Source organism: Meriones unguiculatus, chromosome 21 (genome assembly GCF_030254825.1).
Source record: "Meriones unguiculatus strain TT.TT164.6M chromosome 21, Bangor_MerUng_6.1, whole genome shotgun sequence".
In the NCBI taxonomy this organism is placed as follows: domain Eukaryota; kingdom Metazoa; phylum Chordata; class Mammalia; order Rodentia; family Muridae; genus Meriones; species Meriones unguiculatus.
In genome coordinates this window covers 35,113,339-35,137,879 of record NC_083368.1, presented here as the reverse complement: position 1 = coordinate 35,137,879, position 24,541 = coordinate 35,113,339, and the positions used below count along the sequence as shown (strand labels likewise).

The following is a 24,541-nucleotide window of genomic DNA, read 5'->3' as shown; positions in this document are numbered from 1 at the left end:
ACAGGGAAGAAATCATACAGCATCGTCCTATGGTTATATATCACAGGCCAAGTCTCAATTGCCTCAAGAAAAAGGTGTCCACTCCATCTCCTGTTTAATGATGATTTACACATTTGGGGGAAAATGGATACGTAATAGAAATACCAAGTATCTCTATTCAAGTTTTCAAAAGTCTTTGTGACTTTCATGACAGTCATTTCAGATATCAGTTTACATTTACTAACAAACATGGAAAGTAAACAGACTTCTGTCAATCCTGTCAGCTGCCTCTGTGGCTCTGGGTAGAGCATTTGGGCTCCCCCAGTCAGTCTCTGCTCCCATCTAGGATCATGAGGAGCTCTCAGGGTTGGAAAAGAGGGAAAGTAACGTTTAGAGACTCCTTAGCAAGGGGCAGAAAGTAAGTATTGACCCTCTTCTCAGGCAGGAGAAACAAAAAATACAAAAACGCATGATCGTTTCAGGTAACTCTGCACCTCTCTACAAAACTGAAGACCCAACACTGTGGTCCTTTGAGCATTAGCGCTCTCATTTATGCATCTAGGTCATATTTTCCTTCCATCACTAATAAGTTATCCCAAACTGCTAAACAGTCAACACAAAAATACAACCTTAAAATGATATTTCATAAATCCTAATGATTCATGACCTCAAAATTTTATTTTTTTTCCTTAACAGATGGACAGAAAATCATACTGAGTTGAAAGAAAAAGAAAAGAACAGACTGCGTTCTTACCTGACACACTCTGTGGATTCCAAAATCCCCTTTGATCCAAAAGTAAGAGAAATGCCCATAGCCTGTCTGAAACAGATATGCAGCAACCAGAACTCGGATGTGCATGTACACAGGAAGAAACTGTTGATGGACATAAACAGGGACAGTGTGTGATGGCATAACTACTCTTAGAGTCACCCTGAGCTTCATAGTTTTCTAACAGATAGAAAACAAAACAAACCAACCAGAAATCCCCTACCTTCGGCAATGGCCAAAGGACTGCTTATAGTATTTAATTGACTTAGCAAAAAAAAAAAAATCCATTAGAATATTGGAACATAATTTAGAGATATCTCTCCGCACCCTTCCTCAGGAAAGCATCTGGTTTAGAACTTCATGACTGCTCACCAGCCTCTTTGTCATGTCCAAGCAGCGGAGGTGCTCACGGCATTGTTTTCAAAAAACTACATCTTCCCAACTGAAACACTGTACACTTTAATCTACACACGGCAGTCACAGAAAATGTCCCCTCATTTCCACATGCTAAGGAACCCAACCTTACTCCATCATCTGCTTTAAGAGTGCAGCTCCTGCCTCTGCAAAGAAACTCTCGGACCTTTTTTTAAAGGCTGGTAACCACTAAACTTCACTGGCTCTGATTTACAGCCATCTGGTGACCTCTGCAACTATCTAGCCTTAACACTGCTTAGGGCCACTGTAAGATAATGTGAATTTCCCAAGTGATTCTTTGTAGGATAAAATAACTTCAGTGGAAACCTTAAGTAGACTCTAAGGCCTCAAATGTATGCTTTTTGGGATGAATCTCTTTCCTTTATGAAGGATAGCTTACTTGATGGGGGGAAAAACAGACCAGCAAAGCTCAGAGTGAACCTTTGAACCTACAACATATCATATACACATCTGCATAGCCTCTATTCTAAGCAAACTGAGACTCTATCTCTGAAAGGCACTTTCATATGCTTCTTTGTTTCCATGTCATCTATCTTGTTTGCCTGTCAGTATATGCGCAGGGTCCTTTGTAAATGTTTCTGCATTTACTGGAATCCTATTTGCAAGCTAGGAGGTGATGGTGTCTGTAACCTTAGCACTTGTGAGGCTGAGGGAGGAGGGCTACAAATTCAGCCTGGGCTACCCATTGAGTTCAAGGCCAGTGTAGCTTCCAAAATAAGGGACTATTTAAAATACCTAGGGCTAAAGGCTAGCTCAGTGGCAGAGTGCTCACCCAGCATGCCCGGTGCCTCAGGAACCACCATAGGCACTGCAAAACCCCCAAATCCTAGTCTCAGAGGCTAGTTCAAAATCTCAGCTTTCGCTTCTCCTGCATTACAATAGTGGAAATGATCTGCATACCAAACAGTTTTTGATAATTGTATTTCATCATTAGCTTTTTCTTCAAAATGTCTTATGTCATTATTAGATGAGAAATTCACACGTTAGAAATACTGTTAGAAATAACACATTAGAAATTACAAACTAGAAATAACACATTAGAGTCTCAGATCAGAGAGAAGAACAGTGGAAGCTCGGTGCTGAGCACGCCCTCAGTTGTTACACATGTATGTTTACTCTATTCTCGAATGTTCTCTGTAGTAGCTCCTGTCTGAATCTAAGTTGTTTTCTGTTGCTGTTGTTTGTTTGTTTGTTTATTGAGACAAGGTTTCTCTGTGTAGCTCTGGTTGTCCTGAGAGATCTTCCTGTCTGTGCCTTTCATGTGCTGCAATTAAAGGCACTTGGGTTTGAATCTGTTTAAAGATTTATTTTGTTTTGTTTGAGACAGAATTTCACTATGTGGTCCAGGCTGATCTCAAACCTGGAATCGACCTGTTTTGTATCAGCTTCCTAGTTGTAATTTTTCAAATGGAGATAATCATACCCATGCTTAAGCACATGCAAACACACACAGGAGTTCTTTTCAAATGTGTGTGTGTGTACATTTGAGTGCAGATGTCCGTGGAGGTCACAATAGCAAGCTGAACTCCTGAAGCTAGAGTTACAAGTGTCTATCCATACTGAGGCGTCTGATTTGGATGCCAGGACTGAATTTGGGCCCTCCAGAAAAGCAGGACACTCTCATGACCACTAGGCCATCTCTCCTGACCATGTATGCTTTTTAACAGCAGAAAGTATACTAACTATTAAGGCAAGCTACTCCATCATCAGATGGTCACTCGCTGCTGTGGAAAGCTGCAGCTATACATAAAGGCCGTAACCTCTGCACCCCACAGCAGTCTGTCCAACCCAAGTAAAGAGTAAGTCCTCTAATGACTTTTTAAAAATGGCTTCTAGAGCCTTTATAGGTTAAAAAAAAAAAACAAAAAACAGATGAGTCCAATTTCAATAAATATATCTTATCAACAACTAACATATTTTAAAAACTATCATTTAAACATGTGAATGTAAAGGCAATAGTCTTCATTATTTCTAACTTGAAAACTTGCACTTAGTGTAAATTTGTCATACTTAGTCGTACTTAATCTGCTTTCTTCTGAACAGCCCATTCAGCTCTGACTAGCTACCGTGTCAGAGGCTACTTGGCTCAGACAGAGGAGTCTGACTGCAGAACCACATATCCAAGGTGCCTCTCTCTTCACCTGACAGCTCTTTAAGTATGGGAAAAAAAAGATGTCAAACCTATGTTATCCATTCTTAATGACTTCAACCACTCTTTATAAAGCAAACTCTTAAGTCCCCTCAAGACTCAGGCTGGGACTACAGAGTTGGGCTTGTTTATTTATATTAAGCAATACAATTCTATTACAGAAAATTTCCAAGTTCCTATCAGTGTGGGTCTGTTATGAATCTTACATAATATTTCTAACTTTTGTTTGTATATTTCAAACCAAAAGAAAAGCTGCAAGACCAATATGAGGAACACAAAAACACTATGATAAAAACTGGTAGAATAAGAGTACTTTGGAATATTTTACCATGGATCTCATAGGAAGGAAAACAGTGCCTTATATAGCCACATTATCATTATAATGGCCAAGAAATGTAATAACAATATAACAGTTTCTACTACACAATCCATATTATTTAATCTCTGAACATTTTGTATGGTGGACATGGTAGTTCATATCTGTAATTTCAGCAAAGGCAGGAAGATAAAGTATTTAGGATGAGCTTATGCTATAAAGAGAACTCAAGACTCACCTAAGCTATCCAGCAAGACACTGTTTTGACTGTCATAACACTTTAGTATCTTAATACATAATTCCCTTTCATCTTTCATGTATCAAGATTATAACAAAGTTTAGAGTTGAAATTATACTTGGAAATTCAACTTCATTAAAGAGCTAGGCTTACTTTCTAGCCCCTTACAATCTTTCATGAAAGTCTCAAAAAAAAAAAAGAAAGAAAGAAAAAAAAAAGAAAAAGCATAATGAGAAATCATTGTCTCCTATAGATGCCAGCCTTGCGTCTCTCTGCATGTTAAACATATTTCATAAAAACCTTTTTGTCAAAGAATGTTTATGCCAACAGTTACCATCTGCCTAGACTGTTTAATAATTCTCTGGGATTTCATTATACTATCCCTTGTAGCATGAAAACTATAATACAACTATACCTTGACGTAGTTTATTTAAGGCATTACAATTGGACAATTAAAATACCACCGCAGTTAAAGTTTTAATTTCTCAACTACCCATGAATGGAACCCTCAAATATCTTGTAACCTACATGAACAATGCTTTTCCAGTAAGGACACAGGTAATTTTTAACAACAAAATGTGTATAACGGAACAGGGACACATGATTAATCATTACAAATGATCTTCTAATGAAAAGTATGTCCTTCCAGAATACAGCTTTTTTTTTTTTTTTTTAATTGTAAATGAGAATGTATTGAGAGGCAGTCTAAGAAGATGTATTAAATGTTGGGTTGGTAAATGATTATACTAGAATGCCAAATTGCCTTCATCTTTTTACGATGTAATTCCTTTCTGGAATCACTGAATTGAGGAACTTAATCTGCCATTAATTTTTTCCTACCTAATTTCTTAGATAGAAATATCACCATTTAATATGTCAGCAATTAATTACGTCTCTAAATGGCATGTTTTTAAAACAAAACACCCCTCCCCCTGTTAACTAAGTCCTTATTCATATGCAAGAGGTATTTCTAGGCTTGACTAGTCACCTCATTTTATTTCCTAGAGAATTGATGGGTTTATGCCATGAGTCCTAAGCCATGTCCCCTCACTGGATTTCTTTCACTGTCTCAGCTTTATTAGCTGCAGCTCAAACATACAGCTGCAGGGACCACAGGAATCTCATGGCTGTAGCAAGGAAACATAGCACAGCCATAGAGCTTCAGAAAGGAGCACATTTCATCCTTTGCTCTCTGTCTTCAAACAAATCACCCGTAAAACTCAGAAGTTCAACAGCTTTCAAAAGTGCAAAATAAGGAAGAGTATGGTTTTGATTTTTTTTTTTTTAGAAAAAAATCCAGTAGTAATAGTATGTACTTCACTAACTGCTAGTATAGAATGCTCAAAATATATTTTTCTGAGCACTTTTCTCTTATCTGAATTTATCAAGTCAAATACTAAATATTTATAGATGAATTTTGAGTAAGCAGAGAAGCAATAAAACAGCTTGGTACTTCACAAATTATGAATGAGTTTCACACTTTAAATTTTAAAACATTTTTCATGTGAGTTTGACTCTTCACTATCGAAACCTATACAACAAGCAGCTGTCAGGCTCATTCACAAAGGCTTGTTGTCTCAGAACTACAGTTGGAATGTTAAAACACAGAAGGACTATAGTTTTTCTTAACCCTTCCATATCCAAAGCAGTCCAGACTACAAAATTCCTGGGAAGGAGAAAAAAAATGAGGCCAAAAAGTTCTAAGTTTTAAAGTTTTTGGCTTTTTTTTTTTTTTTTTTTTTTTTTTTAATATAGAAGCAGTAGGAGCTGGAGAGATGGCTCAGTGATGAGGAGCACCTGCTGCTCTTGCAGAGGACCTGGGTTTGGTTCTCACCACCCACATCTGGCAGCTCCCAACCTTAGCTCCTGGGGATCCAGTGCCTGTGGCGTCCACACGTCCTGGCACTCTTGTGCAGAGGCACAGCTACACACAATTAACAATACATTGTATTTTTATACTATAAAACTAGTAAATCAGACTTCAAAAACACAATGAGAGATAAAATATAAATTTAATTTCTTTTGACAGTTACCAGCCTATTCTAAATCCTTTGCTATTTACAAAGCTTTCTGATGACTCTACATTAACTGTTCAACAAGCTATTTTTTTTAATAATTTTTATTTTTTATATTAATCACAGGTTATTTACTTTGTATCCCAGCCTTAGCCCCCTCCCTGTTTCCCTCCTAATCCCACCCTCCCTCCCTCATCTTCTCCCTGCCCCTTTCTAAGTCCACTGATAGAGGAGGTCCTCCTCCTCTTCCATCTGACCCTAGCTTATCAGGTGGGAATGTAAACTTGTACAACCACTTTGGAATTCAATCTGGTGCTTTCTCAGACAATTAGGAATAGCGCTTCCTCAAGTTCCAGCTATACCACTCCTAGGCATATATCCAAAAGTTTCTCAAGTATATAACAAGGACATTTGCTCAACCATGTTTATAGCAGCTTTATTCGTAATAACCAGCTATTTCTATAAGGGCAAATAAATACAAAGTCGAATTTTTGCCTCATCTTTTTCAAAGAAAACTGATTTTGTGTTTTTTTTTTTTTTAAACAGGGGAGACGTGGAGGGCTGCACAAACAGCTGGCTAGGAATGAGAAGGCCCTCTTGAACCTCATTGCTTCTTATGTGCTTCTTAGACTCAAAGTACTTACTGTACTTGCTCCTGAGATGTGATAGATCAGAATCACCAGCTGCATCCAGCCTTTCCATTCATCTGTTTGTTCTCTATTTAATACTTTAGTCTGCATAAAGGAACCAAAATCTGCTTTAAAAATCCACCAGGAAGTAATTATTTGGACAGAACATATTAAGAATGCAACATTCTCCTTATAGTATTTAAAGCTAATGCCTCTGTTGAAGAATCATGGTTGGAGCAAACTGTCTCTATTTCTCCCTAAAAGAAATACTAAAACTATTTTAAAAGTAACATAAATTTGAAAGACAACTCTAATGAGATCTTGAGGCGCTCAGGTGATCCTTCTGGTTTTGTAAAGTGGCACTAAGATTGTGACAGATATATTTATAGACCTAAAAATGGCCTCCCACAATTTTCTTTACAAAATTTTAGAATTTCAGAGTTAAAAAAAGATCTTATAGTTCTCTTACACTTCATTGATAGAAAAATGTTCTATTATTAGAACTTCCTTCCCTTAGCATCCTTTCACAGGACTGAAGAACTGATCAGCCGTCCTCACAGGAGTTATCTTTCTTTTGCAGAAGAATTTGATAATCCAAATAAGATACTCTTAGAGAGAAGTTATATAAAGAATTCTTCCAAACAATGGACACACTTCTAAATTAGGAAATGCATGAGTAGAAGCCACATCATTATATAAGTTGTAGTCTGTCTGTACATGTCTGATAAATATATAAATACAAAAAATTTCCCTCATATAGGATCATTTCTTAATAATCATATTTTTACATTATAATTGACAGTCAAGAGCATTCGGTACTTGAAGTAATCATTCATCATTCTCTAGCCTCAAACTGGCAAAATAAATGAAGTCATGACATCTCTTCACAGGCCATATTTCCATCTTTTTAACCTTGTGAATGTGTTAGCTGCTTTAAGAAAAGACATGGCTGAGTGTCTCCTAAGCAGAGGATAACTACAGAATCCTTCTTCCTCATGTATGAACATGTTTCTAAGTTCTGGCATGATAAGTGACAACAATTCCTGAATATACATTTTCTAATGAGACAGGATGAGAACATGAACTAATGAAAATGATCTTACCTCTTTTGTATTCTCATTGTAAAACACTCCCAAAACCAGGATGTAGATAATTGGAATAAAGAATGACGAATGTGTATAAAATTTGTTTTCCTTCATAAACAGGTTTGCACGGTCACACATATAGAAATAAGCCATAATCAGGCCAAGTTTGCAGAAAGACTGTAAAAGTATTTCTAATGAAGACACAGGAGTATTGATAATATTCTTCTTTTCCTCACCACTTTCCAAATCAGTACATGGTTTATTCTTCCGGTGAGTGTTACGATGAATTACATAGAAAATTAAATACCCAAATATGGATAAAGTGAAAAAACAAGCAGCTAGCTTCTGGATGAGAGTAAGAGGAGGCCGGGGCTGACAACAGGAACCATCCACAGGCTTCAGGATTTTATTACAGTACACGTTCATGAGAATCATTGCACTCTGTGAACAGAGCCAGTTATTTGGTTATTATCTTGTCAGTGATGCATTTCACATTCCATTTTCTCCTGTGAACGGTGTTGAGGTTTTTGACACTGAAACCAAATCCTCTTGTACTTTTTGCACCCACTTCCCAAATACACATGCAAAGATGGTATTCCTGCACTTTGGAAAAGCTAGTCTAGGTGTCTCAAAATTCTCAGCCTATGGTCACAATGTGAAATTCATTTTAAAATGTGACCCACAACACAAGGGAAGCAACACCTCCTCCCTGCTTAGAATGCACTGATGTGGTTCTGTTCTTTTAGAAAACAACAACAACAAAACAGCAATGAAAAATATAGCAAAAAGCTCATGGCTACTAGTATATATATATATATATATATATATATATATATATATATAGTTTAAAAAAACAAAACAAACAAAACAAAACAAAACCTGACAGATGGCAATGACCAAAGAATTTTAATTGACCAAAGAATTTTAATTAGCAGACTTCCAAAACCATAATAGTTAAGACAGAGTTCCAGTTCTTACATGACAAAAGATCACAATAAAGGTGCCACTGAAAAATTAGTAATTTAATTCTTAGCTAGCAATATTGACAATATGTCTTTCATTTACTTCACAGCTTATAAATAATTTATGAGTATAATATTAAGATATATTTTGCTACATATAATGTGGAATGCACAACATAGTTTGAGTATAATAAACTTCTTTCAGGCAAACTATCAAGATTCTGTTTAGTTGAAGGTTTGGTCAAACTCTAGATTTATGAAAACTATAATTTGGGCATCTGTGGGAAACTGATGGCATCACTTGAAAATACGTTTTCAAAGTACCCAAATGTTTAGAAACGCTTATCATTTTAGCCCTCAGATTCAGGAAGTTCTCTAGCAGGCATTCCCATAAAATTCTAGTCTATAGATTTTCTCACAAGGTTCTTAAACTCTCTCCCAGAGTCTTCAAAGCCCGTTATGTATATAGAAAAATGTGGTCATACAAACAAAGATATTTTCCGGCAGGAGAGGAAGGGAACCGAAACGTTTCACATGAGCCCTTTGACTATCTGATGAAAAGTGGCTTTGCAACCTAAACCTAAAGGAAGAAAAGACTTTGTGGCCACACTACCTCCATCCAGTCCATAGACTAAAGCAAGTAACATGAGTTCCTTTTTGTTCTTAAAATTTGAACTCTTCCTTACAAACACATTTTAAGTTTATAGAATTCCTTGCTGGATTTTGCTATAAGAAAATAAATATTCAATGCCAAAAATTTTAACTGGGTAGAGCATGGCAAGATATTTATGTGATTAATTCTTCTACAAATACAGACAGCCAGACCCTTGAGATCCACTGCTTTTTCAGAAAGTTAAAAACCCTCTAAGGGTGGATCACCACTGCTGAAGACACCACATATTTAGGACATAGGACTCTGATGATTCTAGCTGGATCTGCCCCTAAAGCCTCCAGGGTACCAGAAAATACTGTACAAGCTGCCAAAGGAGGGAAGCGATCAAACAGTCCTACCCACATGGAACACCTATGAACTATGACAATGACAAGCATGTCAAGATGTCTGTAAAGATGTCTGTAAACTTTGGAAGTGCCATTCATGTGCTGGTGGTAACCAGCAACTGTCTGATTGAACCTAAGCCCTCTTTTTTTTTTAAGTTGTTTATGTACTTTACATCCCGCAGCTTCCCCTCCCAGTTTCTTCCTTTCACTTCCCCTCCCTCTATTCATCCTTCTTTCCCTTCTCTGAAAAGTGGAGCCCTCCCATGGATATAACCAGCCTTGGCATATCAAGTTGCAGTAGGACTAGGTGCATCTTCAGTTGAGGCTAAACAAGGCAGGCCAGTTAGGGGAAAGGGATGGAAAGGCAGGCAATGGAGTCAGAGACAGGCTCCCAGGACAGAAGCCCTCTTAACACAAGGGAAACTGTACTGAATCCTGGCCAACTTCCCACAGCTAGTGAGGTCATGGACCTTAAAAAAGAATCTACTACCAGCAGTTTGCTTAAACAGCATAATTCCTTACAAAGAAACTTCTCTTTTATAGCAAATTGAGATCATCACAGAAATCCACAACTGGAACCGAGTCAGAAGGACATTGGGGAAGTGTAGCCTCAATGAACAGCACATTTACATCACGCTCTCTACATCTATAGCTCAGAGAACATTGTGGAAATAGGAGTGGAAAGGCTGTGTGAGAGAGAACACAGCAGAAAGTGAGTTGTGTCTCTTCTAGAAATCACTGTGTAAACAAGACTGAGAATGGCAATATCAATGGACATATTAATGTGGAAGGCAGAAAACTGTGCGGTCCTGCTCCTAGACAAAGTACTATAGACAATTAACGGCTGCTTCGAGAAGGACAACTAGGTCTCTCCCACGGATGAGCTCTCTTACTGGTTGTCCAGCCTTGAAACCATATACAGCTACATACACACAAACAACAAAACCAAACTCGGCAGGTTGTATTTATATATTTGTGCTTATATGTGCATACATGTGTGTATGTGTGTGCGTGTGTGTGTGTGTGTGTATAGCTAAAATAATTTTTAAAAAGATGGTATGAACTTTAAAATGGGGGGGTGTGGAACATGGGAGGGGATGAAGGGTAGGAACCTGTGAGGGCCTGCAGGGAACAAAGGGAAGAAGAAACCTGATATAATTATATTTTAATTAAAGACATATTTTAAAACCCTCTAAATATTCTGTTCTACAGTGTACAGTGTTTACTTATGAAGTTAACATAAAGGTTTTTTTTCCATCAGTTACCCTAATCTGTACTTTGAATAATGCAGAGAAAGAACTGTAAGGCTATAATTTTTTTTTTTTTTTTAAATTTTGAAATGAGTGCTCTTCACTGCCGTTGAGTCCTGCACAAGGGCTGGAGAACATAAAGCACTCCTTTGGGCGTGCTGAGAACTTAGAGGCCTCTCAATGTGACTGGTACTCCAGATGAAGTTTCACTTTCCCTACCATAGTTGCTGCTTCTCAGAGTTTTAGAGCGTAGGACACTTCTTACTTAGTCTAGCTTCAGTTAGGTGACAGAAAGCAAAATTACCCACATGCACAGTTAGATAGAATGAGTAGTTAGGATTGCAATGAGACAAATGAATTGCAGTCCTGTTCTATGACTATTGGCTATTAGCAATTGAATTCAGTCTCCTCCTACTGACATACAAGAACTCTTACAGTTTCTCTGCTTGATTCAGGGAGGTGTAAGCCATCCAAAGACTCCATGATGGTTTCTTGAGCAATTAGTTTGGAAACACTGAACATCTTGACATTAGACTTTGAGTTTCTGGTGCTACTGTTCAGAATGCTGACTGCGGCTTCATTGTACGCATCTATTTTCTCATTAGTGATCATTTTTCTATTTTCACTTAAGAGATCTTCATAAACTGGGTCTGTACATTAAAACACATTTAAAATAACAAAGTTCAAAGCTTCTTAACAGCAAAAGCATGATCACACATGTTAGTTAATCTACATTTCACAGTTTATTCTTCACCTAGACGTGATGCCAGCTGCTTAATAAATCCCTTTTACATAAAGCTGGCTGAAGACGGCAATGATTTTCTATCTTACATTCAACTTGTAAGCCAATTTCTCCCTCAAATTTAAAGAAATTTTATCACTTTCCCATGTATATTGTTTCGGGGAAACATTTTCATGTCATAGCATGCCCAAAGAGTTTAAAATTCTTGATGCAGATTACAAGAAATTACAACTGGCCTATGGAAGAATGTCTAATAGGGAGCAATAACCAATCTGCTTTCCTGAGATCCCTGTGCAGCTCTGGCAAGCCTGAGCAGACAATATGGAAGTAATACTCAGGATCCAGGTCTGTCTATTTGCATCAACTATGATATGTTAATTCTTTCTCATTTTCAGAAGAAAAGGCTTAATCATGAATCCGTAAGTTAACATATTGTAGACTTACAACATAGTCTTACTACCCTTTCTTATTCCTTCCAACTTGGAAATAATCGTAAGAGTTTTTGACAAATATATTGAATTGCTAAAATATCTAAGGCATTTCATATTGTGTGGAGTTTTAAATAATGGGCATTCAATAAATTCCTGAAATGAGCTGACTTAATGTGGCTTTCATACCCAGTATAAACTAGATGGCGTCAATTTAAACATAGTATATTGTTTCCAAGTATATTAATTTCTAATGATTTCAATATTATACAAAACGTGGCTAATATCTTCACTGCATTTCCTAAGAACAGTGAATATACTCGCAGAAAGTAAAACACTAGGAGCTGAACCTCATCTGCCTTCAGGGTTTATTTCTTCACTGTATTTTGCAGCTACTCTGCTGCTTAGAGTATATTTTTTATTTATTTTATGCTTGCTATATTTATTAGTTTGTTCCTTAAATTTAAAAAGGTAAGCAAGTTCTTCTAGTTTATTCTAATCTTGCAAACATTATTTCAGAATTTATTCTCATAAGGTAGTAATTTTGTCTCTTGAAAGAGGGTATAATAAAACCCTCATCTTTAAATATATATAAAATGACATTTTTTTCATTACTCATTCCTTACCTTGTAAGACCCAATAAACATCACTAGTCTTGGCCAATTTTTCTAAGAGCGGTGCTATGGAGGTGATGTTCGTTTTATATTGAGATAGTGCTTCCTCGCTGCCATTGTGAATCTTGATGGACCACTGAGAAGCAGTGAGAGGTGAGCATTAATCCAGCACCCAGCACAGAAAGGAAAGTATAGGAGCATTAATCCAGTACTCAGCACAGAAAGGAAAGTATAGGGTGCGCCGATTGTAACAGGGTAAGTTTAACAGTTCTCATCTTAGTTAACACTAGAGTAAATTTAGTCAAATAATTCAGTGAAATACATACTCACAATTATAAAAAGGTACTGTAAAACAGGTTTTGAATGTATATTACTCAAGAATATAATTCTAGTTATAAAATAATACTGAGATTCAACATGAAATTCACTCAGTTCATTCAAGCCCTTTTATTAAAATTCATCAATCCGGTTAATTATAATCGAAATGGAAATTAAAATATAAATACAATCAAGAATTCTATTTAATATAAATTAACTGTTTCTTAGCATGCTCTTAAGATTGAAACAAGAACAATTCTGTTAGAATGCAGACAAGAACTCACCGTGGCTGCTCCTGCTACAATCACATGGGGTTTTGCAACTGAGTCCTGGAGGAAGAAAAGCCTTAGAGCCATGTACATCCAGTTTACGGACTGAATACAAGCAACAGCAGTCATGTTTTCCTTGTATGTCTTGTCCCTTACAAATGTACTTTACACTGATAGACTCCCTTACTGGATTCTTTTTTACAAAAAGACATTCAAGAGCTTATGTGGCTACATGGTTACACTGTGTGGCATGATACTTATGCAGTTTAAATTTTAGCGTTTTTTATGAACACACATACACACACACTGAACATGACCTGCTATTAGTTCTCAGTAAAGTACTTAGAGTAAAGCTCTACTGTATCCTAACAGTCAGTTAAGAGGTATTCATGGCTGGCTGCAATGTCCTCCTCTGTGGCCTAGCAAGGCTGCTCCTCCCTCAGGGGTGTGGAGGTCAAAGAGCCAACCATTGAGTTCATGTCAGAGACGGTCCCTGTTCCCTTTACTAGGAAACCCACTTGGCTACTGGGATGCTATAGGCTCCATCCATGCATGGTTATACCCATACATGGTCCTTGGTTGGAGAATCAGTCTCAGAAAGACCCCTGTGCCCAGATATATTTGGTCCCTGTGGAGCTCCTGTCCTCTCCCTGATCTTAATAACTCCCCCTTCTTTCATATGATTCCCTGCACTTTGCCCAAGGTTTGGTTATGAGTCTCAGCATCTACTTCGATACACTTCTAGGTAGAGTTTTTCAGAGACCCTCTGTGGTAGGCTCTTGTCCTGTTACTTGTTTTCTCCTACTTCCAATGTCCACCCCATTTGTTTTTCTAAGTGAGGACTGATCATCTTACCCCAGGTCCTCCTTCTTGTTTATCTTCTTTAGGTGTACAGATTTTAGTATGTTTATCCTATCTTATGGGTCTAGTATCCACTTATAAGTGAGTAGAGACCTGATAAGCTAAGATCAGATGGAAGGGTAGGAGGACCTCCCCTATCAGTGGTCTTAGAGAGGGGCAGGGAGGAGATGAGGAACAGAGGGTGGGATTAGGAGGGACTGAGGGAGGGGGCTACAGCTGGGATACAAAGTAAATAAATTGTAATTAATTTTAAAAAAATAAAAATTTAATAAAAAACTGACCATATAGAAAGCAAAAAAAAAAAAAAAAAGGTATTCATAGAAGCCTACAGGGTACACAGTCTAAGAGTTACACAGAATAGAGGGTCAGGACCCTAAGGAAACATAATTCGTCAAGAAGGCTAAATTTATCATATAGTTAGCATAATACACTGATAATTATTAAAGATCACATGTGGAAAAATGTAAAGTCTCTTGAAACGTTTGCCAGCTGAAAGATACACTATTTGTATCACAGTTAAATCGTATATTAGTACCACAGAATTTGTAACATTTATATAGTACTGAGTTTTTCCTACCTTCTCTTAAAATTTCTCATTTAAAAAAAAGATTTTTTTTTACTGCTTTGTGACATAGGCAGGAATAACACTGAATTTGTTCAGTAAGGACCCATTTAGAAAAACAGTAGGGTATATCTCTTCCCGGCAGAACAGTCAAAATGCTAATATTCTAGGTTTTGAGCTTAGTGCCCCTGTACCACACAGAAGAAATGAAAACAAGCACTACATTTAGTTAAAACAAAAACCCAACTTGTATAAAAGTTAACTGTCAACTGTTCTTTCTCATCATAAAGGTAAGACATGCTAACTGGGTCCATTTCCCTTCAGAGAGACAAAACTTGATTCTATAGCACCATACTGCTTAAAGTAATTCTCTTTTTCCTCATCCCTAGGTAGCTTTCTTTCTGGCCCTTCAGAGCCTGGATCCCAAGTCTTAGATCCCTCCTTAGCATACAGTCTAGCCATCCAACATCATACAGAAAAGAGGACTGGGACGGCACGTGTATGCTGCCCTCTCAAGCACGTCTCCAGCTTCCTCGCCACATTCACTTGGCTTGTCTTCTCATTTCTCAACCCTAGCCCAGTCTCCCATAGTCCCTTCTGCAGCTCCGATCCACCGGTCATTTCCTCCAAGGCTCCTCCTATCAATCCAGTCCTGCTCCGCCTTTCTTCCTTCAACTAAAGATACCAAGCTATTTTTATTCTCCATGGTCTTTCCTCCAGCTCTGACTCCCTTTCCAACCTCCTCTACCTCTGAGCAAAAGCTTACTTGGAAGAATATTCTCCCTTCTGCGCGCTGGCTTCTCTTTCCCTTGTCTATACCTCACTTTACCAGGTTCTGAGCTGCAGCCCCATAGCTTTCTTCAAGTCATCTAGTTATTTGCGCCGCAGCCTACCCAACCCTAAAGATTGGAGCAGCTCTCCCTGCCTCTCACTTTTCTTCCTTCCCCTTCTGCTGCCACTTCAAGATAATTCAACTCCCCAAAAGCTTTCCTCTCTAATCTCTAAGTTCTATACTTATTCAATGTTTTCTATGCAAATGATACCTTCTAAGAACACCTTAATCTATACCCAAACTTCCCAAATTTACTCAGCATCAGATTGACTTTTCACTCACCTAACAAATCCAACATGAACAGCTAGTTTTGTCATAGTTTAATCACTTTCCCATTTCTTCTCTGCTGTCCCTCAGTATTCTTTTTACTAGGTCCAATAGATGTCTACTACCCTCAAAATACAAAGTAAATGCAATCCAATATCCTTTTAGGAAATCCACTCTGAAGTATCTAGAAGCAGTTTATTATTAAACGATAGGTAAATAAAATTAATGTAGTTTTGACCACAATTCTAATATCTTCTCACTGTATGTATTATCAAGTCTCTGCCAAGCGAAAAGAACCAAAGCCAAACACAAAAAAAGAAGTACTAGCCTCTGAACAGGCTGCATCTGTTCTCAGCTGTGGTCCACACATTTGAATACATATCTCAAACAAATGAATTATAAATGTTGGCTAGGTTTCAACATGACTCTAAAAATGCTTATCTGTTCCATGATGTGGTTCAGATTTATTTATTTATAATCTTTTATTTATTTTTAATTTTTATTCATTTTGTTTTATTTTATTTATTTTTATTTTATTTTATTTTATTTTATTTTGAGGCAGGATTTCTCTTTGTAAGCCTTTGCTGTCTTGGATTCATATTGCAGACCAGGTTGGCCTCAAACTCACAAAGACCCACCTGTCTCTGCCTCCCTGAGTGCTAGAATTAAAGGTGTGCACCACCACAGCTGGCTTTGAACATTTATTAAAAAAACAATGGGGGTAAACCGGTGAAAAAATGTCATTATGCAAAACAATGTCAACAATACTAAACATTTTTTTATTCATGCCAAATGTAAATGCCTCTCGGGGGAAAAAAAAAAAACATCCAAAGCCTGACGAAAAGCTTACAAGAACCTAGAAATTTTCTGACATCAAGAACACAGTTGCTGTCCTAATTTATTTCTACAGATTATATGCTAGAAAACATTAGTTCTATCTACTCAGTCATAAATGCAATGACACAAGGAAAAGAAATTTATAAAGTAAAACCAAGACAAACATTTTAGTGTCTGGTTATGAATAAGAAAAGTATCAAGAAAATATGTTTTTCTGTAAGATCATTTATGTTTATTTATTTTTAAGATAGTCCTACTAGATACCTCAGCCTTGCACCAAATCAATCAACCAACCAACCAATCAAGCTTTTCATCAATCAATTAAGCAATCAATCAATCAAATCTCAATTGATGTCTCTCTCCTTTTCTCTCTTCATCTCTCTTCTCTTCCCCTTTCCCCCTACCAACAGAATTTAGGGCCTAAGGTATGCTAGTTCCTTGGCACTGGCTTCCAGGCCCCACCTCTGGCCTCACCTTCTTTCTTATGCGAGCCACCTGCTTTGTTTGAGTTACTAGGGTGACAAAAGTAACAGAGGATCTTAGACGTGGAGAGTCTAAGTATTATCTACATGGTGAGGTCAGGCAGAGATACTAAATAACATTTTCTCATCTCAGCCAAGTACAAATCAGTCCCACACACCTTCAGAACAACAATGGTTTTTCATTGGCTTGTTAAATTTAGTCACATAGACAAAAGCCTGTTTTCAGATACAGACCTCAGTCCACACCTTGATACACTGTTTCATAGAACCATTAACTTCTGGATGCCAAAGAAAATCCTGGAAGAAATGTTAGAATAAAGAAAAAGTAGAACAAAACAAAACAAAACATTTATTTCCATTATACAAAATAAATGTTAACATTTTCCTAACTTAAAAGTAAAATACCAGGTTGTCTAGGACATCTTTATTTGCCATAGCAATTTGACCAAAATCTCATGGCAGTTCTTGTATCCACTCACCTCCTTTTCTACTCCCCACATATGAGCAGAACAATCTCTACTCAAACCTTTAACTGTCCTCAGATAAAAATCCCTTAAACTTGCTGAGAAAACAGAGAATGTGCCTGTACCTGCCTTGCCTTCTTTCCTTCTGCTAATTTCATCCTTGCTCCCCTGGAACCTTTTGGGTCACAGTGAACCCCTGGGAGTCACCTTGTCCAGAGTTTTGCATGTTCTATTCTTTTACGCAAAATGTTTGTGGACTCTTCCCCTGACTTTGGCTCATCCTCCTTATCCTTGAGGCCTGGATGAAAGCATCATTTGTTCAAAAGGAAAACTTTCAATTCCTTCCTCTGTATATTCCTTCTCCCTGCTCTTTCTTTGCACTTACCCTACCCCACTTATATTGTGTGTCCTGTAATTTCTTTAGGCCAAGAACATTTTCTTTTTCTTGACTCCTCAGTGAATTCTCACTATGATTGAGAATTCAGAAAATTTATATTCTTCTTTAAGTACCTGGCATTAATAATTTATTATTAATATTAAATTACGAAGCAAAACATACTAAAGCTACAGTGTTGCCTTCTTTCAAGCATTTATTTTTTTAGAGGCAGGGTCTTAACTCCTTGACCCAGGCTAACTTTGAGCTCTATAAGTTTATGAACATAAGCATGAGTCCCTAGTCTGACTTCCAGAATTTTCTAGTACTTATATTTTGAAACAGATATACTTTGTTTTTCAAAGCTCAGTGTGATAAATTACATTTTCTAGAAGTCGCTACAACTTAACTGATCCATGAAAAAGCTGAGTCTATGACCATCTCCCTAAAGCAGGGTAGCTCTGACTCTAAACTCTCATGGAGACACAAAAGTCTGTGACTTTCCCTTTTATTGAAAAGAGATGTTTTTATTATATACTATATCCTGATTAGTTTCTCTCCCCCCTCTACTCCTCTCAGTTCCTCCCATCTCCCAATATATATATGTATATATATTCTTTAATGGACATTAATCCTAAACTCACACTGGTTTCAAATTACTATACAATATTATTGTTTCCTGGATAAAATTCTGAGAGAGCAAATTTTTCTATTTAATACATTAAAAAATTCCATAGGCATTTATTCTACTACTTTGCTATCCATATATACTCGAAAGAATACACGGAAATATATTTACTATGGAACAAATATACAGAGTATTAGGTGATCTACAAATAACTATCTTTGAATATAGTCTCAACATTTGACATATTAACAAAATGAACTTACCACTTTAACTGATGCAATCTTATCTTCAAAAGGAATGTTTTCATGCTGTCATGGGAAGGAGATGACAGACAAACAGTATATAAATATAATGGTATAAATTAATCATCTTGTTATTTTTCCAGGAGGCATTTTTCTTATGTATAGAACTTTTCCCTACATTAAGGTAATAATGATTTTCTCCTATTATCTTTTTTTCAAAAAGTTTGAAAGCACTGACCATTCCAAATTCACCTAGAAGATATTTTATTTGATGGTGCAATGTAGGGATCAAATTTTTCTTTTCCCTATACATACTCGCTAGTGCTTCAGCAAAGTGAACTAAACAGATATACCTATACCCAGAACTTGTCAGTAGTGTGTGTGCTACTTATTAGTCTCTTTATGTGCTTGTCTCTTTTCAGAGCTCTCTCGTTTAATGATTTGATTTCTTTAGCTCAACTCCATGATATAGTCTTATCATTATTTCAACAGTTAAGAGAAACCATCTTTAAAGAACAGATTCTTATTCTGAAGATTTACTGGAGTTACTGATGGCGTATTGCCCTTCCTTATAAAATGTAAAACCAATCCACATAAAATTCTGTTAGGATTTTACTGGAATTATATTGACCCTATAGATTAGTCTGGATATAACTAACTTCCTTACAATGCTGGGTCGTTTTACGAAGGACATACCTAGCACTGAGTTCTATCATTTTAAACTTTCAGCAAAGTTTCACAAGTTCTTGGGCATACAGATATACCATATTTACTGGTTGCCTTTTTTTTTTTTTTAGCTTAGTATGGTATAACTTTTAAAATTTCAATGCCCTATTGCTGTTACTAAATTGTAACTGAATTGTAAAACCTTTATTTTAGCTGTGCAAGTGATGTTTATATGCCCATCTCATCAGCAACCCTCCTTTTCCAAGCACATAACTGTATCATGTGGTGTCTTCTGAGCTTCCTTCTCTCCACACCTAATTTCTATACATTTTTTTCACCTCATCTTTATAAAAAAATAATGAGAAGCAGCAACAATGAACACCATTGATTTCTTCCTGATTTTAGTGAAAATTTGTCTAACATTTCGCTACTAAGAAATTTACTGTAGGCTTCTAGAATGTTTGTTAAGTTCAAGCATAAATTGCCTAAAAGAGAAAGAATGGTATCAGTTTTCTGACACAATTGGGCTATGCTTATTAATGGAGTAATATGTGGTTAAAAACCCAACATAGTCTAAGTGTGATACAATAGACTCTTCATACTGACCCTGTAAGTTATTCAGCTACAAGGCTGTAGCGTCAAGAGTGTCTACAAGTTAGCCATGTTTGCTAGTTTTCTTGGCTGGACTCTCCTTTATTGAGAGCAATGGGAAAGTTTTCCACTATTATTTCTCAACTTTTGAGAAATAACCTTCATTTTAAGGCTAACTTGATAAACATGGCAATTTTTACATCTTCTCAGTGTTGATAATGCTTCTACTTTAATATCTATTTAGCCTTGTATTACTTGCTTACTACTCTTCAGCAGAAATTTGCTCACTACTCTTTTCATAAATAAAACCTCCTGCTCTTTATTTTAGATGTACTTTCCTAAGTAGAAAAGTGTTCTTTTCAAAAGAAATCTGGAAGTCTCTGCTTAGCTTAAATTTTTAGGTTACTTGTATTTATTTTTATTTTAAAAATTCTACTATCTTGCTTGGTTTCCACCTTCTGTACCTGTAAATCTTTTTATGTATGTACAATCTTTATATAATCACATTTTTACATGTACACATAAATATATATGTATATGTTATATATGGGTATATATGTAAATGTATGTGTATAAAACTTTACACTAGACTTAGGGTGTAGTCTTTGCTTATTTTTTTCTACTCTGTTTGGAATTTTCACCTCTTAATTCTATTCAACAACAACCAAAACAGGATAGGCAATTTCTACATTCATGGCATATGGGAACACAGAATATATAAAGTATAATCTGGCAAATGTGTCATCATCTGCTGGAATGAATGAGTTCTTGGTATTTACAACTTTAAAACTGGGACCCACTGTCTTTTGTTGTTTCTTTTTAAAATGTGTTTGTTAAAATGTATCTTGTCTGGTAATTTGTAGGACTACTAGGTATCCTTACAAACACCTGTAAACTTAAGTATTCCACTAGGACTTAAAACATTACATATTGTGTGTGTTTGCATATATAGAATTACATTAGAGTAACATATATGGTTTGTAGACTAAACCATTGTAGCTTTTTCAAATAACAATTGTCAAATTCATTATACTCATTTTCAGAAGGAATTCTAAGCCTATAAAACTGTTTCTTTGAAATACATTTTTTTCATGTATAAATATTTATGGAATATGTTTACAAATACCAAACACAATATATATCAATCTTCACTGTTTTTATTATTCTTCTAAAGAACAGTTCCTAAAGACATAGGACCCACTATGTAAATAGCTACTTAGCTGCAAAGCACCCCATTTCTCAGCTACTTAGCACAAGGTAAGTTCACTTGACAGACAGAGCCCCATTGTAAACTCATGAGTTGCTCCTACAACTCTGCACTCTAAGTCTCCACTTTCTACCAGGTGCCATTCCCTATCTGTAATCCCAGGCAATTTGAAGACAGGATTAGAAAGACAAAGGTGTGTAAATAGAAGGCTGTAATGTAATGAGACAGGTCACTCCTCCCAAATTAACTAATTAACATATGGAAAGATATTAATCTTTGTTAGTTTTCACAGGAGATCTGTCTTTAAAATGAGAAAGGAAGAAGAGATGTGTTATACTGCTGTCTCAGTTCAGGGCTCAATGCCAGGTCCGGAAGGCTGCAGCAGATAAGGTGCCAGTACAGGGCTAATTACGGTACATGTTGAAAGGCCCAAGCAAGAGATAAACATTTAATTGCTTATATTCTTTTACTCAATATTTGCATTTTAGAAATTCTACACTAAAAATTTTTAAAAACAGAGTTTTTACTCAACAAAGTAAGAGAAAAAAAATCACTTTTTTAAGTCAAGAAAACTATAAAAACTAAAAAAAAAAAAAAAAAATGGAGGAAGTATATGGAATTACATATACCACTCAATAATACGTTGCCACTAAGAAGATACTTAAGTTGATTACACAGGAATACGGTGGACTATGATAAGCAGTGAAAAAAAGCAGGATATACAACTGTAAGCATTGAAAGATTATATTAAAAACAAAAACTAAAAAGAAATGTGTTGGGTACCAACACGGGCTAGGGTACTTTCTCCTCGTATTCTTTCTAAGGAAGGAAGGTTTCCAGAACTGACAATACCTACCCCTCCACGTCTTTCCCTATGTTCTCTATGAGAGCAACACTCCCTGCTTCTCCTCAGTTTTCCCAAAATCAAAGGAAAGGTTCATCTTCCCACTATCCCTAGGCGCAGGGCAGGCCTCCTGTAGATGCCCACTTGACAAGTGTCTGAAACAGCACGGGGGAAAGGGAAGGAGGGGGCCGGGCGCAGGCCGCTTTACCTTATTTCCTTCTTCTTTAAACTGGGGGTTAATGATTTTTACAAAAGAATAAAATAATTGGCGGATCCTGGAATCTCCAATAAACGCAATGTGTTTATCTACAAGGCAATTCTTTGCTTCACTGAAATTAAAAATCAAACATTAATTAAAACAAATAATGACAATGTGATTAAAAGTAAAACCGTACAAACTGTAAGATGGCCAATCGCACAGCTCTAGAATTAGGTGGCCAGGCTTGCTTGACTTACTAGGCCATGTCTTCATTCCCCCATAACCTCAGTAACACCGCCCTAGGCGGTAAGTGTTCAAGACGTGCCCGGACTCTCAGGGCTCTCAGGCCATCATTCAGAGTGCTTGGGGGACCAGGGATCCAGGTTACAGAACAAGTCCTCCTCTGACGCATTCTGGCCTGGAAACCTCTTCCCTGAGGTAAAGGTGTTTGGCCAGAGCCCTTCCTGTAAGGCCGTGGGGCAGCAATGGACACTCAGAAGTAGCTCCAGGCCAGGCCAGGCCAGCCTAGGCCTCTACCCGGAAGTCTCCACCCCACCGCCATGGCGCGCAGAGGAGCTCCCTACGTGCGTGCGTCACCCCTGCCTCTCGCTGTCCATTAGGATGGCTGCCAGGACGGAAACAAAATGGAGAGCGCTTTACCTTATTTTGTACTTATGCATCATGCAACTGTGCGGCTGCCAGACTCTCTCTCCAAGGAATCTGCCGCTTGAGAGAAGGTATTCACAGGAGTCATTGCCTAGAACAGTCAAGCACCGTGGCGTTGTATTAGTTCGTGTGTTTTTATGCGCTGTTCATCCAGGTCCTGGGCAGCACAACGCTCCCTAGGCTTCCTTAGGCCTTCCAGATGCACGCAAGCTTCCATGAGAAGCATGGCAGATCAACACATTAGCGTGCTAGCGGAGAACGTCCACTTCAATTAAAATAGATTCTTCTCTTATACATCTTAACCATTTTTTAATCCTCACTCCACGCCTCCTAGCCGCCGCCCCCCCCGAACAAACACCCATTTCCTCCCGTTGCTTTTTCAGAAAGGAGTGGGCCTCCAAGACATGATTCTCAAACAGGACAGAAGAAGAGACAATAAGATGAGGTGAAAGCCCTCCTATCCGGGCAGGCAAGGCAACCAACAGGGGGAGACAGTCTCAGGAGCAGCCAAAGGCGTTTTTAGAAGTCTCACAAAAATGCCAAGCCAACAGCCATAACATACACACCAAGGACCCTGTCTAGCTGATTTGGTGGGCCGTGTTCTCCTGCTGTCCTCCATCCCCTCCGATTCCCAGTCTTTCCTCCCCATCTTCTGTGTGGTTCCCTGATCTCCGGGGGGGGGGGGGGAACCAGACAGAGACCTCCGTTTAGACTCTCTCTCTACATAAAGTCTGGCTGTGGGTCTCCGCACCTGCTCCCATCTGCTGCCAGAGGAGGCCTCTCTGAGGACCGTAAGGGACTTCTAACCCTTCAATGCAGTGGCCACCATCTTGGTGGTTCTCCTACTTCCGCTTTCCTCAGACCCTTTGGTCTGAGTCAACTGAAGGAAGCTTTTATGGCATTTGGCAATCCCGTTTCTAAATGAGAAAAATAAAAGCTTATGGGCTAAAAGAAGTATTTTGGGAATGACCTCTTCACAACTGCATGTGTGTTCTTATGCATGTATTAGGATACCTAGAAAGCCTGTTTTAAGCCTAGTTTTAGAGATGCCTGGCTAGGAAATCACTCTGGCCCTCTATAAATTGGGACAGCCATTCCACACTCTTTCACCATGTTATTTTACTTCAGCCAAATATACAGGACCAAAAGGATGAAAGGGGAGATACTTGTATCAACTGCAGATTGCAGCAAAATAGAAATCTAGGTTGATCTCTAGTTCCTCCGTAACAGTTAACAGCAAGCTAAATTTGGCTTGCAGTTGCTTCAGGTTGGCTAAAGGACTACTACAGAACTGGGCTAGGACTCCAGGAACTCAGAGCTGGCTGCTGCTTCTGTTTGCTTGCATGCCTGGATCCAGTCCCGGCTCCCTGAATGACACAGGAGCAGTCCACCACTGCACTTACCATCACACCCTTTTTTTTTCTCAATCTAGTTATTATTTACTTATCTGCTCTGGCATAATACATAAAAAAAAGAATAAATGTGCAAGGCAGGCATGGGTCAACACAGCAGTGCTATAGCTTCAGTGTCCAAAACAAAATGGAAGAGAAAGTTCACAATACTGCACTCTCTTGTTGGTAAAACTGTATAACAAATATAGGATACCAATGATTAAATTTTGTA

General features: G+C 37.6%; 1 protein-coding gene across 1 annotated transcript in view; it reads right to left on the bottom strand.

Moving 5' to 3' along the window:
* Window positions 1-24,541, bottom strand: part of Casd1 (CAS1 domain containing 1) — a 43,364-nt gene that overhangs the window by 13,399 nt on the left and 5,424 nt on the right. Inside the window, exons 2-11 of the mRNA XM_021650837.2 lie at window positions 22,913-23,009; window positions 22,262-22,382; window positions 18,767-18,811; window positions 17,273-17,335; window positions 13,213-13,257; window positions 12,623-12,746; window positions 11,262-11,476; window positions 7,634-8,056; window positions 6,546-6,635; window positions 734-853 (exon numbers count right to left, since the gene is read on the bottom strand). Of these exons, the coding sequence (XP_021506512.1) occupies window positions 734-853; window positions 6,546-6,635; window positions 7,634-8,056; window positions 11,262-11,476; window positions 12,623-12,746; window positions 13,213-13,257; window positions 17,273-17,335; window positions 18,767-18,811; window positions 22,262-22,382; window positions 22,913-23,009 (1,343 nt within the window). The remainder of the gene's footprint in view (window positions 1-733; window positions 854-6,545; window positions 6,636-7,633; window positions 8,057-11,261; window positions 11,477-12,622; window positions 12,747-13,212; window positions 13,258-17,272; window positions 17,336-18,766; window positions 18,812-22,261; window positions 22,383-22,912; window positions 23,010-24,541) is intronic.